This window comes from Mandrillus leucophaeus, unplaced genomic scaffold (genome assembly GCF_000951045.1).
Source record: "Mandrillus leucophaeus isolate KB7577 unplaced genomic scaffold, Mleu.le_1.0 Scaffold674, whole genome shotgun sequence".
Classification (NCBI taxonomy): domain Eukaryota; kingdom Metazoa; phylum Chordata; class Mammalia; order Primates; family Cercopithecidae; genus Mandrillus; species Mandrillus leucophaeus.
This window is the reverse complement of record NW_012107297.1, coordinates 444506-463302: the sequence shown is the minus strand read 5'-3', so window position 1 is coordinate 463302 and position 18797 is coordinate 444506. Positions and strand designations below refer to the sequence as shown.

The 18797-nt window shown below is 51.8% G+C and overlaps 1 protein-coding gene across 2 annotated transcripts in view; it reads left to right on the top strand.

Annotated features, from left to right (window-relative positions):
- The window catches only part of DGAT2 (diacylglycerol O-acyltransferase 2), a 32912-nt gene extending 14648 nt beyond the window's left edge, over positions 1-18264 (top strand). The window contains exons 2-8 of one of the 2 annotated variants that reach the window (XM_012002018.1): positions 768-896; positions 6250-6357; positions 6725-6795; positions 13074-13278; positions 13904-14078; positions 14963-15165; positions 17080-18264. In XM_012002018.1, coding sequence (XP_011857408.1) covers positions 768-896; positions 6250-6357; positions 6725-6795; positions 13074-13278; positions 13904-14078; positions 14963-15165; positions 17080-17234 — 1046 coding nt within the window. In that variant the 3' untranslated portion in view covers positions 17235-18264. The remainder of the gene's footprint in view (positions 1-767; positions 897-6249; positions 6358-6724; positions 6796-13073; positions 13279-13903; positions 14079-14962; positions 15166-17079) is intronic. The other variant, XM_012002019.1, reaches the window with a different exon arrangement.
- Positions 18265-18797: the final 533 nt, after the last annotated feature.

Here is an 18797-nt window from a genome sequence, read left to right as displayed (position 1 = left end):
AGTTCCAGGCTTGGCACTTGCTTGATAGCGAGCATAATTACAGCCCTCAGTGTCCTTCAGGCTGCCTGAAGCTCACTGGCCACTGGGCCCTTTGGGGAAGCAAAGGCTGTCACCTTACTCCTTTCTGGGCCCCACACTTTGGGCACTGAGATGAGGATGAACATGTACATCTCTCTGAAAGTGGTAGTGGTGTGGGGAATCAGTGGTGTTGGGGGTGGGGGCAAGAGGGTTCAGCTCCTTGGAGAAGGGGTATTAATCTGGGACATACAGAAGGCCGAGCAGGGATTGGGGATGCTCAAAGTACACTTGGAGAAAAAAAACATTGGAAATTGGATGTTGAACCTCTGTCCTTGGCCTCACAGACAGATAGCAAAGATTAAATATTTGTACTAGATCCAGATAAAGGACAGGAGTTTGACTGGGGTGGAGGGGATGGAAGAAAACTGGCAATTATGAGAGACTTCCCAAGGCCTAGCCCCTGGATTAGCCTCTTTAGATACTTCATGTGGTCTCCAAAATGACCCCCTGAGTGCGATACCATTCCCATTGTGTATCTGTAGAAACCAGGGCACAGGGGAGCATGCAGACAGCCTAGAGTTACAAAGCCATGGGGTGGAGGGCTAAGATCTGAACCTAGGTCTGTCTGATTCTGTAGCTGAGGGTCTTCTCACATCTAGAAAAGTTCCTGTGGGAGGTGAGGTTTGTACTGGGGACCCTGTGACTGGAGGGAAGGGTGACAGTGGACTGACATCTTCCCTCTGCTGTAGGCACTGGATCCAGCATCCTCTCCGCCCTCCAGGACCTCTTCTCCGTCACCTGGCTCAATAGGTCCAAGGTGGAAAAGCAGCTACAGGTCATCTCAGTGCTCCAGTGGGTCCTGTCCTTCCTTGTACTGGGTAAGCTGGGCCTTACAGAGGGGGCGGGTGGGCAGGCAGAGTCCATTCCCCAACAGAGGTTAGAGTAGGAGCCCTGCTCTGCAGGGGTGAGGGAATAAGAGTAAGTCTTACACACGCTGCCCCCCCAGCACCTTTCCACGTCTACCTTTGGGTCCCAGATCAAGTGCTCTACCCCTCAGCATGCATGAGGATTCAGCGAGATTCGATGGGAGGTGGTGTGATAGTTCCCATTTACAGATGGGAAACCTCAAGTCTTAGAGAAGGTAGGTAACTTGCCCAAGGTCACACAGATTTGAATCCCTGTCTATAGGACCCCCAAAGCCTGTGCCTTTCCCACAGTGCCACCCTGCCCACCAACAGACATTTTCTAGCAGGTATGTTACTTTGCCTTAAGGTAGTTTGGTGCCATGTTTAAGTACTGAATCTCCTGCAAACAAGCTCTGTGACCTTACACAGATTATTTGAACTCTCTGAGTGTTAGTTTCCTCATTTTGAATGTGAGGAAAGTGCTTGCTTCACATGGCTTTTGTGAGGATTGAAGATAAGAAATGAGAGCACCTGGCGCAGGGCCTGGTCATGATGGGCCCCCATTACATGGGAGTCATCAGGAGGTGCCCTCAGACCCCACTCCTAGCCCACACCCATCCTTAGCTGAGCACATTCCCCAGGTGCTTCCCGAGGCCTGCTCCCTGCTGTCTCTCAGCACAGCCCACATCGGTGCTTTGGTTGCTTTTTCTGCAGGTCTGGCTAGATACCCTCACTCCTTAGGTTGCCATCCAGGCCAGAGGCAGGACAATATGATCGTCTGAGGGGAGGGAAGAGGCCTCTTGTTTTTCCCCAGACCCCTGTGCTCTCAGCATAGCAGGTAGCTTCCTCAGCACGTCAAGGCAGATGAACCTGCTCCAGAGCATCACAGAGTGCATTCTAGCACCTGTGAGCCAGTCCCTCTGGGCGACCCACTCTTCGGGACTGTATAGGCGGGTAGGGGATCATCAGGACTTACCATGTCAGTGCTGAGCAGCTGTCCTTCAGACAGATGCATGGGGTGCTCTGAAACTCAGACCATGTTTGCAGAGCCAAGGGATAGAACTTCACAGGTGAGAAAATGGAAATTTGCAGAGGTTCATCAACTACCTGCTACCGTGAAGCTCGTTAAATGGCAGAGTTGGGATTTGAGCAGAAACTCAGTGCATTCCCCAGGAATCCCACATTACTGGAAGCCCAGAATTAGTGAACTGGGGCTGAAACAGCCAGTCTTCACCTTTAGGCCCAAGAACGGGCTTTGAGGAGGGGATACATGAACCCTTAAAATTATATGCAAGATTATATATGACAGTATGTGCACATTTTTCTAGGGAGAAGGGCCATACTGTCCTCAAAGTCTTACAGGGACATGCAGCCTCGAGAAGCCAAACACTGGTTGGAAGAACTGAGCAGACTAAACAGGCTCCCTTAGGACTCAGACCCTAACATGGCTTGCATTTGGCCACTTACTAGAATCCCAGAGTAGCGAGCACAGTGTGACCCCTTCTTACTCAAAAAGGAAGTGGAGGCCTGCTTGGGGTCACATGAGAAGAAAGTACTGGGACCAGGACAAGAACCCAGGGACTCCAGCCTCCCAGACCCCCTGCCTAGTCTGCTAGACCAGCTCCCTTTGTTCCCTGTTGCACCCAAAAGCCACCACTATCCCTGTCTTAGTGGGTCTGGGCCTGGCTGGTAGGGAGCTGAGCAGCTTGTAGAACACCAGCTCACGCAGCTGGTGATGGGGACTGGCCTTAGGCTGTAGGTTAATAATTGATCAGACCCAACCACAGCCCAGAAACCGGCCCAGCATCTTCTCAACACCCTTGCCTGGCCTTGCCTCGCATAGGTGGGAGCCTGGCCTGGTTGGACAGGCAGATCTCCTGAGCTACTGCTAATTACCGCCCTCAGCAGCCCCAGCCACTCCCTCCCTCTGCCTCTCAAACCTGCTGGCAGAAGCTCACCTGGCAAGCAAAGACCATGGTAGCCCTGTTGGTCTCTCCCTGGACCAGAGATTTTTCACCACTTTGTGCCATGGAACCCTCTGGCATTCTGATGAGGCCTATGACCTTTCTCAGTGTTTTAGAGTATTTAATACAAGGTGCATTGGATTTCAAAGGAAACTACTGATAATAAAATATAAATATCTACACATTAAAAAAGTTGATTAGACATGTAGTAACAGGTGCCTTTTTATTACTGTAAATAAAACGATCTAGTAGCAAGTGTAAAACTGCTACAAAGTTATGTGAAAATACCTTTGTTATTTATTTGTGTCATAAATACTGCTGATAATTCTGTGATTTATTACATTGGTAAGTGAAGGAAATGCCAAATTTCCATAAGAGATAAGTGAAAATTTAGATGTCATTTGTTTCCCCATTCAAGTCCATGGGTATTGTGTGTCAGGCTAAGTAAGTTCAAACATCATGTTTAATTTTCCCAATACCCTGTAAGGAAATTAAGACTTAGGAATGGGACTTGGCCAGCAAGTGGCAGGACTAAGGCTCTAGGCCTGTTTGGTCCCAGAGTCCATGCTCTTCACCAGGACACACTGCTGCCTTCCTTGCCATTGATCATCCACAGACTGCCCTGCACCACAGGCCGCGGGGCTCCAGAATTTTGTATCACAAGTGTCTTTGCAGGCACCATGATGTGCAGGAAGTGGGTCATGTGTGAAAGCGGTCCTGAGCCTTCCATGTGTGGGGCAAGCAGGGCCTTCTAAGCTTCTCATGAGCTCAGCAACAGTAGTTTTTACTGCAGCCCCATGACCTAAGAGCATGGAACCAGAGCCTGTTGTTCAGAGGACAAGGATTAGGCTCTGAGAAAGGAAGGTCATTTGGTGGATTTAGTTCATCCTTTTGCTCTTCCTGTGTTTGGTTTCTGGGGCTGGAGAGATTAATCTCACCTGGTTTCTGCTCTCAAGGAGCTCAGGGGCTAAAGAGCTGTCTGCTAGAGGGAGTCTAATGAGGGAGGCAGATGACGAAAGGGATGGTAAGTGGTTTGAGAGAGAGTTGTGCACACATAGGGGAGGGGAGGAAGCCCCCAGCTGAGAAAGGCCAGGCTAGAATTCAGTCTCTGGATACCCCATCAGGCCTCTTCTCCATCCAGGCTGCCTCAGCAGCAGAGTAAGGACAAGTTGGTAGGGATACTCACCTTCCCAGAGAGACCAGCCCTCTTAAGCAGTGGGGCCTGGAGCTCAGCCCACTCTGGTCCCATTACCCCTCAAGAGAGTTAGAGGTTGCTGGAAGCTAGGTTTCCAGGGTGCTCAGACCATAGCCTAAACCTCATGGTTCCTGTCTGGCCCACCTGGAGCATCCACCTAGAGGATGCCACTGGAGGAGCCTGGATGCCTGTGGAGTCTGGGGGACTAGAGTCATCCCTTTTCAGGCCTAAGAAAGGGAATCAGGCAGACTGCTGAACAGTAAGTATGACTTTGTAGGCAGCTTTTAGACATAGCTATTCACCAAGCTACCATAAGCTTTTCACAGTTTGCTTTTAACAGGCTCTTGTAGGCTGCACATGCTTCCCTAGAAACTTGTCTTCTCTTCTGCGATGTCATACTCCTAAGCTGGTCCTGACAAGTTGGACATCTCGTCACTCTGTGTTCACTGCCCCTCCCAACAAGAGAGTTGTACCCTGTTTTTAGCTACCCTGGGGAGAGGCTGGCTCAGGAGTCTAGAACAGGGCTAGACTGGGGGGCAACAAGGGGCTACCATTTCCCTCCCCATAGGCTCATGGAGAGTCTACATCCAGCCTTATCTTCTCCCATGGGAAACCAGAGGAGGCTCAGCATGGTGAGAAGAGAGCATGACATCCAGAGCCAGGTAGCCCACAGCACCTGGGACCACCAGGGGATGGGCACACACAGCAAGGGTTGGCCTCCCTTCTCGGGCAGTGGAAAAAGTCCTAGAAGGAGGCCATGCTTCTCCCACCAAACATGAGTACCTGCTGCCCTTGCCCTTGTGCCGAATACCAGGCACCAAAGAAGATGCCTCCCCGCCCAGTGTGGGGAATTTACAGGCAAGAGATGATATGTAGATAGTATGATATTGGGGAATACTTCTTGAAGAGCTGAGGTCTGAGATAGGCCTTAAAGGTTGGGTAAAAAATGGAAAGAGAGAAGCCCCGCTGAGGGCAGCTAGTGGCAAGCCATGAAATAAAGCAGGCATGGCACAAGCTCTCCTTTCTTTCTGTGCCAGGCTAGGTTAGTCTCTTTTATGGCCTACAGGCCCAGAATATGGTGACCAATGGAAGCCAGCCCCCAGGCAAGTCTTCCAAGTGTGCTGTTAGGGTTTTTTTTTATACTTTTGAGACAGGGATTCCCTCTGTCGCCCAGGTTGCAGTGTAGTGACACGATCATGGCTCACCGCAGCTTCAAACTCCTGGCTTAAGGAGTCTTCCCATCTCAGCCTCCAGAGTAGCTGGGACTACAGGCACATGCCACCTTGCCCAGCTAATTTTTAAAATTTTTTTGTAGAGAAGGGGTCTCGCTATGTTGCCCAGGCTGGTCTTGAACTTCTGAGCTCAAGCAGTCCACCACCTCAGCCTCCCAAAGTGCTGGGATTACAGGTGTGAGCCACTATGCCTGGCTGCTGAGGTTTTTGAAGACGGGGAGGCTGATGGGCTCTGCGCTTTGACCTGGGACTTCCTGGACTGCTGTTATGTTGGAAGGGAGCCAGCCCTCCTCCTGGGCAAGCATCTCCTCTCTGGTCCCTCCAGTGATGGTCTGGGACTCTGGTGAATTTCTAAAGCCTAATGCAGAGAATGGACTGTAGAGTCAGACCTGTGTTTGAATCCTGGCTCTGCCACTGTCCTGCTGGGTGACCTTGGGCAAGTTATCTCCCCCTTGAACCTCAGTGTTTTTATCTCTAAAATGGGGCAAAGTCACCCTGCCTCACACTTGAGACAGTGGCTCAGCCCAAGTCTTGAGATGCAGAGGCACTGGGTATGTGTTCCCTCCCCTCATCCACAGTGTCTGGGCTGGGTGCTGGCATGGGGGCACACACAAGGAGGGGACAGTAAGAACAGCTTCACAAGAAGCTGAAGCCTATCTCCTTTGGTGTTCCTGCACAGATAACATGGAGCCCATGGGCCCCTCAATGCCCGGACAGTCCATCAGAATCTGGAAGATGAGGCTCGTCTTGTCCCAGGAATCTGCTCCTCCCTGGGCTGAGCATTCCTGTAGCTATTTCTCAGGGTTTGTGACCCTATGCCCATGGCCCTGGGTGTGCCTAGCTTAGTGCCACAGTAAACACTCATTCCATCCACCATGGCCCTGAGGGGAGATGAAGCCCAGTAGGACATGACCTGTGACCATTTGCCCCCGCAGGAGTGGCCTGCAGTGCCATCCTCATGTACATATTCTGCACCGATTGCTGGCTCATCGCTGTGCTCTACTTCACTTGGCTGGTGTTTGACTGGAACACACCCAAGAAGGGTAAGTGCAAGGCCTCCCTTGCCCCACCCCTCATTCTAGGTATGCTCTCCCCCCTGCACAAGCTGAAGGGCCTCATCCTGAGTGCTGTCTCTTTTAACACCCACTTTGTGAAAAGCACTGGACTAGTCCTTTGAGGGGAGGTTAAAAGCCCCTCAAAGGGCACCGTTCTGGTCCTCACAAGAGTTCACACTCAGTCGAGGGCTTGCATAACATGAGGGAATGAATGTGGAAAGGGCCCGATAGGAAGGGGGCAAAGATGCTCCATGGGATGATGGTCACCCGCTTGAATTTCACACCAGCCCTGTCCTGTCTGCCTTGCCCGAATGTACCCCCACCCCCACTAACTCTGTATTTTATTCCCTGGAAGGTGGCAGGAGGTCACAGTGGGTCCGAAACTGGGCTGTGTGGCGCTACTTTCGAGACTACTTTCCCATCCAGGTAAAGTGCTATGAGTGTTGTCTTGGGAGGGTGGGAATGGGTGGGAAATCTGAACTCGGGCCTTAACCCACCCATAGGGAAGCAAGTTTAGACCAAGCTGGTCTCTGGGTTTCCTTCCTACTGTGTCTAGCTGTGCTGGGGACCTCACTGCTCTTCTGAGTATCCATCGTCTTTGGGCCAGCCCTGAGGTCCTGACAGGGAAATGTGGCTCAGTTTGGCTTTCATTCTCAGCTCTGTCTGGTCCCTGCCTGGTCTGCAAGCTGGGCTGGTGAGGCACAGTCATCTGGCCCTGATGCATGTGGGCGATTGGGCGATGCTGGTGAATTGAGGATAACTCTGGCAGGATCCTGAAGGTTTTCCCCACAGGGGAAAGACCTGTCTGGCTAGCTCACTCAACACCCCAGCCCCAGCACACCCTAGTTGCTGAGTCCCCCCGAGAAGGTAGGGGTGCTGAAGAGTGGAGGCAGCGTGTGAATGTGAAAGTGTTCTGTGCGGGGTGCAGGGTGGTGTATATTTGCTGTTGTGAGTCAGTGACTGAGATCCTGGTGTGCTGCCTGGGGGCAGTGGCTGGGTAACCCTGCATCCTTCACTGCATTCAGTATTTTGAGGGTGGCAGGGCCAGCTCCTTCTGCTCATCCTTAGCCTAAGCCCAGTCTTCCCAGGACCTTACTGTTCCTCAGGGTCAGAGTTCCTTCTCCTTTTCCTGACCCCATCTCTCTGACTGCAGAAAATTTGAAGCTGCTTTTGTTGGGAGAAAGTTGGATCATAGGACCCAACCCTTTCATTTTGGAGGTAAAGAAACTGAGCAGGTAAAGATGGGCAGGACTTGTCCAGGCTGCATAGTCTAGTATGATGGCAACATTGCAACCACCATCCAGGCTTATTGAATTCGGGACCCAGGTTCTTTTCCACTGATTTCCTACTGCCTGTTTCTCTGGAGAGATTCAATTCCTGGATTTCCCCATTGGACTGATTCCAGCTTCCTGGGTCTCCCTCTCCCCCTTTGCTGCTGGAGATCTCGGTTTAAGTTCCTGCCCTGTCACTCCATTCATTGACCTGCCACCATTGCTCCCTGTCCAGTGCAGGGCTCTGCTGGGCATGGGGACACAAGTCAGCCCTGCCCTTGGGGTGGGCTCACTGTCTAATGCATCCTGATAGACTTTGTCACTTTCTGCCATGGGGCCATGGGCAGACTTTCTCTTTTTTTTTTTTTTTTTTTTTTTGAGACGGAGTCTCGCTCTGTCACCCAGGCTGGAGTGCAGTGGCCGGATCTCAGCTCACTGCAAGCTCCGCCTCCCGGGTTCACGCCATTCTCCAGCCTCAGCCTCCCGAGTAGCTGGGACTACAGGCGCCCGCCACCTCGCCCGGCTAGTTTTTTGTATTTCTTAATAGAGACGGGGTTTCACCGTGTTAGCCAGGATGGTCTCGATCTCCTGACCTCGTGATCCGCCCGTCTCGGCCTCCCAAAGTGCTGGGATTACAGGCTTGAGCCACCGCGCCCGGCCAGACAGACTTTCTCAAGCCTGCTGAGCCTTATCTGCAAAATGGAGCTGTATGATGAAAAGTGAAAAAAAGCTGTATGATGAAAAAAATGAAAAGTGATCAGTTCTGGTTGGGTGTGAGTGATGATAGACTGTTCTCTCTGCTTTCTCTCTCACCTCAGGGGCCAGGCTCCAGTGTTCTCTGTTGCCACTGTGGCCTGGTCCTCTGGAAGCCTCCAGGAGGCCAGTAGCCCCATCCACTTGGAACAGGATGACCTGATGACCGTTGGTCAGACCTTGGACAGGCAGGTGTCCTTTGCTATCTCCACCCTTCCAAAAGAACCAAAACAAACCCCTGTGTCCTTCTCACATCTCTGTTCCAAGAAGTCAACTGGGAGTTGGAGCCACAGGGCACATGCAACCTGGCCCTGTGAGGGCTCCCTGGGGCACTAGGACAAAACCCAAACTGGGCCTGAGGCAGGCTGGGGTGTTGAGCCTCAACCTGGGGCTTAGGCTGGGCCCTGCCTCTGTCCCTCAGGGCCTCAGTCTCCCCTTCTGTGCAGTCAGGATTTAGCCATAGTGGTCTGACATCATGCCTGACACTCTGTAGGGGTGTGTGTGACCCTCCTGTCCCACCCCCTTTTCCTGGCCTCTTGCCAGTAATCATGTAATGAAGATCTGCCATTGTACCCACCCACCCACCTACTCCCTTCCTGGTGGGACTCTGGTCTTTGCCAGCAGAACAGCTCATCTGGCCCAGAATGTATCCCTTCTGTAGGCACAGGTGGGGTTCATGTGTTAGCAACAGCCACTGAGACCACCAGCCACTTGGAAGAGGAGCAGACAGTGCCCCAGGTCACCTCTCCCCAAGGTGTAGGCAGAATGCTTGGAGAGGAGACTAGGAAAGACTCTCTCTAAGCTTAGAATCACCTGTCCATCTGCCTCATTTCACTGATAGGCTTAATGAGGCACAGAGACAAGGGACTATCCCAAGGTCACAAAGCTTAAGTAGTAGCAGGACTAGTGAAGGAACCAGGGCTGTCTGCTTTGAGGCCCATGGTCTTACTCCTGTGTTACTTTCACCATCACTGTGCTGTGCTGTGTAAACTTAAGCAAGCCTTTGCTCTTCTGTGGGTCTGAATTTTTTCCTCTATGCACTGCTGTGGTGGGACAAGCCTATCTGAGCACCTTTCCTCTTGTGGGAGGCAGGGTATAAAGAGTGACTTGATAGGAATGTTTCCCAGACTGACATTAGCCAGCAGGCTTGGCCTGGGCATCGTGTTGGGCTAGGACTTTGCCACTGGAAACAGGCAGCAAGAGGACACAAGAGCAGGCGTGTCAACAGAGCCTTCATTGGCAGTATCCTTCCCCTCCCTCCAGAACAGACATTCTCTTCAGCCCTGCGGGAGGGGAGTGTGACATGAAAATAGATCAGAGCTGGTCAGATGCCTACATTCTTTTGGGTCCTACAGCAAGGGCATTGACTTGCACTGTGTCCCAGAGCACCTCATTCAAACAAATGTCCCATCAGAGCCTTGAGGAGGGAGGAGATGATTTAAAGAGCCACCTGGGGCCCACTGGGTGACACGTCTTCATCCAGCAGCTCAGGGAAAAGTGCAGTGACTGGCCTGCTGCAGACATGCAGGATAATTTGCTGTGACCTCCACAGGGGAAGTGCAGTTCCCTTCTCTAGGCCTCAGCTTCCCTCCTGTCATCCAAGGAATGGCTTAGACCTTTCAGAGCTCTGCCAGCCCATGCTGTGTTGTGTGTTCCTGGTTATCAAGGCCTGATGGGAAGGTGGGGGTAGCCATAGGAAGGGGACAAAAAGATGCTGCATGCCGTGATGGTCACCTGCTGGGGTAACTATCCCAGGCCTGGCCATCAGCTCAGGAGCAAGTTTCCAAGTTTCCCACCCAGTATTGGCTGCCCCAGCTCTTCCCTCAATGGCTGCCTGCCTTTTTCATCAAAACTAGCACAAGGAGCCTTTTTTTTTTTTTTTTTTGAGACGGAGTCTTGCTCTGTCGCCCAGGCTGGAGTGCAGTGGCCGAATCTCAGCTTACTGCAAGCTCCGCCTCCCAGGTTTACGCCATTCTCCTGCCTCAGCCTGTCGAGTAGCTGGGACTACATTAGCTGGGACTACAGGCGCCCGCCACCTCGCCCGGCTAGTTTTTTTTGTATTTTTTAGTAGAGAGACGGGGTTTCACCGTGTTAGCCAGGATGGTCTTGATCTCCTGACCTTGTGATCCGCCCGTCTTGGCCTCCCAAAGTGCTGGGATTACAGGCTTGAGCCACCGCGCCCAGCCCACAAGGAGCTTTTTAACTCCAGCTTCACTGAGAGCTAATTTGGTAGGCAGACCTGCTTGTTAGGAGGCGAAACATTGGAACAGCAATCCTACAGAGCTCACATAAATGAGATTTTGAGATCTGCTCACTGTCCCAAGCCCCATTAGCCATGGATTAGACTGCTGCTGTTTCCCATTTATTTGGGGAGTAGCTGAGAGTTGGCTGGGTTTTGGAGCAACTTTAATCTGTTTGCCAAGGGCAAAACGGGAGAAAGAGCATCAGTGCCCCAAGCAGTGGGGATGAGAGTGAGGGAGTCTTGCTCACATTTGCATAGACTGGCAGCGTCAGAGCTGAGAATGGTGCCAGCCACCCTTTTCCATCCTCTCTGTCACCTAAAGGTTGGGATTTCAATTTTCCAAGGTCAGCCACCAGCATCGTCTCCCCCAGAGCTGCACACAAGGTCCTTCAACTCTGCCAGGAGGCTCCCAAATCTAGAGTCACAGAAAACCTGGGCTCTTGACGTTCTGCTGGTGGCCAGTGACTCTGCTTCCAGGTGGCACCAGTTCAGGGAAGGGGCACTTTGCAGCACTCAGGTGGGAGTGTCGTTGATATCACTTCTCTTGAGGCAGGGCAGCCAAAAAGACCAACGTGTTCATTCCCTGTTATCCAGGAATTGTATTTCTAGAAGTTTGTTTCACAAAAACAATCAGATATGTGGACAAAGATAAGGTATTTATTGAAGCATTACTTCTAAGAGGGAAATTTTGGAAGTTTTTAAAATGTCCATCAAACAGGGTTTGAGTCGGTGCTGTTACATATAGGAGAGCTGTGCTGTAGAATACGAATGCAGCCACGAGAAGACATGGAACTGAGGGATTTTGATAAGGACAGATAGCTGTATGTTTGGTAGAAAATGATATAAAAATGATATCAACCCATATAACCTCAATTTTGTGGATTTTGAAAAAGAGCATGTATATTTTTGAGTAGAAAAAGGACTCAGTGAGTCAGATTGTTTCATCTGGATGGAAATATGAATTTTTTTAAATTTTCTTTTTGCTTTCCTATATTTGTAAAATTCTTTAGGAGTTTCTTTCTTTTCTTTCCCTCTGCTTTCTTTTCCTCTCCTTTATTTCCCTGTCCTTTCCTTTCCTTTCTTTTCCTTTCCTTTCCTTTCCTCCCCTTTTCCTTTCCTTTCCTTTCCTTTCCTTTCCTCCTTCCTTTCTTCCTTTCCTTCTTTCCTTTCTTCTTACTCTGTCACTCAGGCTTGACTGCAGTGGCTCAATCTTGGTTTACTACAGCCTCTGCCTCCTGGGCTCAAGCCATCTTTCCACCTCAGCCTCCTGAGTAGCTGGGACCACAGGTGTGTGCCACTATGCCCAGTTAATTTCTGTATTTTTGTAGAGATGAGGGTTTCACCATGTTGCCCAGGCTGGTCTCAAACTCCTGAGCTGAAGCAGTCCTCCCACCTTGGCCTCCCAAAGTGTTGGGATAATAGGCATGAGCCACCATGCCTGGCCCTATTATTTTTCTAATCAGAATAAAAGTAATGTTTTTATGAGCAGAATACCCTTACTCATTGTCTCTCTCAGCCTCCTCCACCTCCATCATGTTCCTTGTAACGCAGGGTAGGTGTCACAGGCTCTGCCTCTCATGGCTTAGGGTTTAGGGACACTGCATCACCCACCCCTCCAAGCACCAGCCCCAGGGCAGCGGGTGGGCCCTGAGGAAGCCAGTCATCGTTTGGAGCAGCCCAGTGTCCTTAGTACCACAGGTCAGGTTCTCAGCTGCTACAGCCTTACAACTGACCTCTACCCTAGGCTGGCTGGCACAGGGCTGTCGCTTGTCCTTCCTGCCTCAGAACCTGAGCTGAGCCCAGCTGACTGTGGGAAAGTTTCCATTTGAGCCAGCCAGTGTCCCTTTTCCAGGCCAGGGGAGTAGGAGGTGGGCTGCCTGTCTCATTCTGTGAACTGTGGAGGAGCCCACAGAGCACAGGGCCAAGTAAACCTTACCTCCAAGGAGCTCATAGTTTGGAGAGACTGACAGTGGGGGCAGAGCTTGCAGCCAAGGCCCTGGTTGCCTAACTCAGGAACTTGGACCTTACTCATATGAAGCCAGACACCCTCTCCAGTCTGAGAGTGACAAGGGTTGGATTTGAGTTTTAGAATAATCACTCTGGCTGTGGCGAAGAGGATGGGCCCAGAGGGAGGGAAGGCCGGAGGCTGGCAGAGTGCAAAGAAGAACTGCTGTGTGCTTGGCTGGAGACTGAGAGGAACAAGGGCAAACATTACCCACCCCTTCCCAGAGACCCATAGCGCAAATGGTGACTGCCCAACACCAGCACTGTGGCCCTGGGGATGAGAGTCTGAGGTCAGGTGTGGAGAGTCATTGCAGCAGCCCTCAGGCCCACGGAGGCCCAGGGGAAATGACACATCCAGTCCCTCCCTACCCTCTGGGTATGCCCTGGGATCCCTCTCCCAGCCAGTTTCCTCTGACCCAAGGTCATCCTTGCAGCTGGTGAAGACACACAACCTGCTGACCACCAGGAACTATATCTTTGGATACCACCCCCATGGCATCATGGGCCTGGGTGCCTTCTGCAACTTCAGCACAGAGGCCACAGAAGTGAGCAAGAAGTTCCCAGGCATACGGCCTTACCTGGCTACACTGGCGGGCAACTTCCGATTGCCTGTGTTGAGGGAGTACCTGATGTCTGGAGGTAAGAATCCACCCCCTGCTTGCTCCTGCTGGGCACTGTTGTCAAGGCCTGAGCCCCTCCATCGAGCAGGGTGACACAGGGAGCCAACACACCATTCCTTGGTGCTGGGCCTGCATTGGGAGATGCGACCTGCTGCAGACATGGTGGGTCAGGGCTGAGGAGGAGAGCTGTCCATATGGTCTTCAGAATTCAACTCGGATAACAACTTCCCTAGGAAGCCTTCTTTGACCCCCTTTTCCGGGGATCCCCAGCCCTTGTATTGCCCTCTATACAATCTGATTGTTGTCCATGGCACTGTAATTGTCCAGCCACCTGGGACTTCCCACCAGACTGATGCATTGGGATCCCCAACACCTTGCACTGACTTGGCAGGATTAGGGCCCAGGGAATGTTTGCCAAATGCATGAGTTCCCAAAACAACCTTGTATCATTAGCTGCATTTTACAGATGAGGAAACTGAGGCTCAGAAAAATGAATAGCTTACACAGAACCAGACAACTCCAAAGGGACTGGGCTAGGTCTGGGGCCAAGACCAGGGTTCTTTGTGTTTTACACGTGACTGTGTGCTGGGGATGGGGAGTGGATCCATGGGCAACCCTGACTGTGCGTCCTTCCCTCCCCCCAGGTATCTGCCCTGTCAACCGGGACACCATAGACTATTTGCTTTCAAAGAATGGGAGTGGCAATGCTATCATCATCGTGGTGGGGGGTGCGGCTGAGTCTCTGAGCTCCATGCCTGGCAAGAATGCAGTCACCCTGCGGAACCGCAAGGGCTTTGTGAAACTGGCCCTGCGCCATGGGTGAGTACACACACACTCACTCCCTCCAGTGTCCCTCAGCACAGGGCAGCAGACTCCTTAGCCCCTGAAGACAGGACCCAGACCCCAGGAAGGCATGGAAGGGAGTCAGTCATTCTGCTGGGGAGGGGATGATGTTGGAGCCCAGACTGCACAGTGTGGGCCAAGTTTGCCCATGTGTGTCTGGGTGGGCACAGATGCAACTTGTTGCTTGGGGGCCCTTGCAGGTGGGCCAAGAGTCCAGGCTTATATGCCGGACTGGACCACCTGGGGCCAGAATACATCATTTTGCTGGGAGACCAGGAGGTCAGGAAGAAGGGTGGCATGGAATGTGACTGGGGGACAGCAGCTCTTTTCTCTGTCCCCTGGGGACCTTACCTCAGGCTTTGGAAGAAGAGGCTGCCCTTCAGGCTCAGCCCTGGGCCAGCCCCTGGGGACCCATTCAAATTGGACCCAGTCCCTGCCTTCAGGGAGCACCAAGGGTAGGGAAGGGTGGAGGGACAGACAGTGACAACACAGTGTGCTGAGACTGTGACACAATGGTGAGTCCAGGGCTGAGAGAGACCTGGGTTGGCTGGGGGACAGGGAGAACTTCTGGCAGAGGCAGGCCCTGCAGGAAGAGGTGGAAAACAGGCATTCCAGAGCAGGATGCTCAGCCTTCCCTTTGCCTGGGGGACCCAGAGCTCTGTATGCTCACCAGTCACTAGCAGTGGGGCAGAAGGCCCATCAGAACCTGGTAGAGAGGGGTCATGTGAACTTGGGACACCCCAGGTGATTCTGGTATACCCAGTTGGAGGGGGACACTTGGCCAGTGTCCAGGGCCTCTAGGCTGACAGAAACTGAAGCCAGTAATTAGGGTATGACAGACCCTGGCCTCTCCCTTCCAGAGCCGACCTGGTTCCCATGTACTCCTTTGGAGAGAATGAAGTGTACAAGCAGGTGATCTTCGAGGAGGGCTCCTGGGGCCGATGGGTCCAGAAGAAGTTCCAGAAATACATTGGTTTCGCCCCGTGCATCTTCCATGGCCGAGGCCTCTTCTCCTCCGACACCTGGGGGCTGGTGCCCTACTCCAAGCCCATCACCACTGTTGGTAAGCCCCTAGCCTGCTGACCAAGGGCTGTCCTGAACACAGGGTGCCACACAGCTAGTCAGCAGTAGAGAAGGGATTCCAGTGCAGGCCACCTGGCTCTGATGGCCATGCCCATAGCTATGAGGACTTTGAAGTGTTGGGTGCTGATGGGCTTGGTCAGAGAGGGTAGTAGTAGGGGTCGGGGATTGAGCCTATGTGATGAACCAAGCTCTGTGATGGGTGAGGAAAGAAAATCTGCAGTCTCTGGGTTTGCAGCGCCTACTAGTCTATCAGGGAAGACTATTACAGCAAGGACTGGTGGGGGAATGTGATGAGGATGGGCAGGTGCTCTAGAGAGTCCTAGCGGACCCCAGGGAGGAGGTAACTCTTGCACTGCTAACTGATAGGAATTATCTAGCAAAATAGAGGAAGAAGAGAATTTTTATCAGAAACAATAGCCTAAGTGAAGTTCAGAAACAAGATTGTGTAGTTTTTTTGAAGAACAGAAAGAAAAACCTTAATATGACTGCAGCACAGACCTGTCAGAAGAGTGGAAAACAGTGATTGCACTTGGCCCTCGTCTGTGTTGTTTTGGGTGCATTTGGGATTGTTTAGAGGATTCTAAAGAATTACCTATAGTAGGTGTGTGTGTGCGTGTTAGTGGATCCCCCAGGAGCACATGGGCCCTTGGCAGTGGACTTGAGGGGCCAAAGCTCATAAAGATCCTTTGTGCTCCTAGGCCATTTGTCCTGCCTTGTACTTTTAGATAGAGACAAAGCAACAGGGAGGCAGCAGGAACATTTCCATGCACAGGTGTGGCTGGGGAGGGGCTGAGTCCTGTGGGCAATGTGAAGGAATTTGCTCTTCACCTTGAGAATGGAGAGCTACCAGAGAGTGTTTGGGAGGGGAAGTTCAGATTTGCATTTTAAAATGATCCTTGGAGCTGCTGGATGGAAGATGGGTTAGAAAAATGGAAGCCACAAGACCAGCCCAGAGGCTGTTTTGGTAGCCAGTGGCTTGGACCAAGGGAGTAGCAGTGGAGATGGAAGAGATGTGCATGATCTGGGAAAAATTTCAGAAATAGCATTGACAGGACATAGGAATGGATTGGGTATGGAGATGCAGCAGGATAAGAAAATAAAGCAACACACAGATCATAAATGCTGGTCTTCTCCCTCCTCTCCTGCCCTTAACCACACTTTTTATTTTTTATTTTTTATTTTTGAGACAGGGTTTCATTCTGTCATCCAGGCTGGAGTGCAGTGGCCGCGATCTCAGCTCACTGTAACCTCTGCCTCCCAGTCTCAAGCGATCCTCCCACCTCAGCTCCTGAGTAGCTGGTGCACCACCACGCCCAGCTAAGTTTTTGTATTTTTTTAAGTAGAGACGATTTTCACCATGTTGCCCAGGCTGGTCTTGAACTCATGAGCTCAAGCAATCTGCAGGTCTTTGCCTCCCACAGTGCTGGGATTACAGGCGTGAGCCACCATGCCTGGCCTACACTTTTTAACGCATGTCACATTCCTCGCAGAATCCTCAGAAAAGCCCTGTGAGGAAGAATCCCCATGTAACAGAGGAGGAAACTGAGACTCAGAGAGGCAGGAATGGCTTGCCCAGAGCAGAGCAAAAGCAAAGATGTTTACTTGATCCCCTGACTGTCATAGACCCTCCTAGCAGAATGCAGTGGGTTCAACCAGTCTTGATCCCATCTGCAGCTTAGCACCTGTGTGGCCTCGGGTGGGTCCCTTCACATGCCCCTGGGCCTCAGTCTTTTCATCTGTAATAGGGGACAACCAGAGATGCAGCACATAAAGCATTTGGCACAGTTCCTGCCACATGGCAGGCCCACAGCCCAGCATCACTGCCTTCGGCATCATGGTAGATGCCCAGGGGAAGGGTGTTGACTAACCAGAAGCCTCTGTCTTGTCCCTGCAGTGGGAGAGCCCATCACCATCCCCAAGCTGGAGCACCCAACCCAGCAAGATATCGACCTGTACCACACCATGTACATGGAGGCCCTGGTGAAGCTCTTCGACAAGCACAAGACCAAGTTCGGCCTCCTGGAGACTGAGGTCCTGGAGGTGAACTGAGCCAGCCTTCGGGGCCAACTCCCTGGAGGAACCAGCTGCAAATTGCTTTTTTGCTCTGTAAATTTGGAAGCGTCATGGGTGTCTGTGGGTTATTTAAAAGAAATTATAATAATTTTGCTAAACCATTACAATGTTAGGTTTTTTTTAAGAAGGAAAAAGTCAGTAATTCAAGCTCTTTCACTTTCAGTTTGCCCTGTTCTAGGTGGTGGCTAAATCTGGGCCTAATCTGGGTGGCTCAGCTAACCTCTATTCTTCCCTTCCTGAAGTGACAGAGGAAACTCAGTCTTGGCCTGGGGAAGAAGGATGGCCATTAGTGACTTGGGCCAGTTAGATGATTCACTTTTTGCCCCTAGGGATGAGAGGCAAAGGCCACTTCTCATACAAGCCCCTCTATTGCCACTACCCCACACTTGTCTAGTCCTGAAACTGCAGGACCAGTTTCTCTGCCAAGGGGAGGAGTTGGAGAGCACGGTTGACCTGTTGTGTGAGGACAGTAGTAGGCATCTGGAATGCTCCTGTTTGATCTCCCTTCTGTCACCCACTCCTGACCCCCAGTCACTCACATCAGAGCCTGGACTGGCCTCCAGGATGAGGATGGGGGTGGCAATGACACCGTGCAGGGGAAAGGACTGCCCCCCATGCACCATTGCAGAGAGGATGCCGCCACCATGAGCTGGGTGGAGTAACTGGTTTTTCTTGGGTGGCTGATGACATGGATGCAGCACAGACTCAGCCTTGGCCTGGAGCACATACTTGCTGGTGGCCTCAGTTTACCTTCCCCACATCACAGATTCTGGATGTGAGGAAGAGGTCCCTCTTCAGAAGGGGCCTGGCCTTCTGAGCAGCAGATTAGTTCCAAAGCAGGTGGCCCCCGAACCCAAGCCTCACTTTTCTGTGCCTTCCTGAGGGGGTTGGGCCAGGGAGGAAACCCAACCCTCTCCTGTGTATTCTGTTATCTCTTGATGAGATCATAGCACCATGTCAGACTTTTGTATATGCCTAGAAAATAAATGAAAGTGAGAATCCTCTATGAGTTATTGCTGGGGCTGCATCTGCATCTGCTGCTGACACCTGGGGGAGACTGGGGCCCCAGCTGGCTGCCCTCTGAGCCCTCTAGCCCCTTGCACCTTTGGCCCACATGACACTGCTGTGGTGTGTTAGTTACCTATCACTGTGTAACAAACTACTTTAGAGCTCAATGGTTTCCAGCAGCATCTGTTGTCTCCCAGTTCCAAGTCACGATTTGAGGCTTGGCTTGGTCCTCCACTCAGGGTTTCTCACAGGGCTGCAGTCGTCTTGGAGCCAGGCTGAGGAAGGATCCACTCCCAAGCCCATTCCTGCAGTTGTTTGCAGGATTGACTTCCTCACTGGCTGTTGACAGAGGCCACTCTCAGTTCCTTGCCACATGGGCCTTTCCATGGGGTAGCTCATGGCACAACAGCTGACTTAGCAAGATGAGCCAGTGAGTGGAGTGAAGTGTGTGAGCAAGACAGAAGTCCCAGGCCCTTATAACCTAACCTGGGAAGTGATATCCTGTCACCTTTGCCATATTCTGTTCATTAA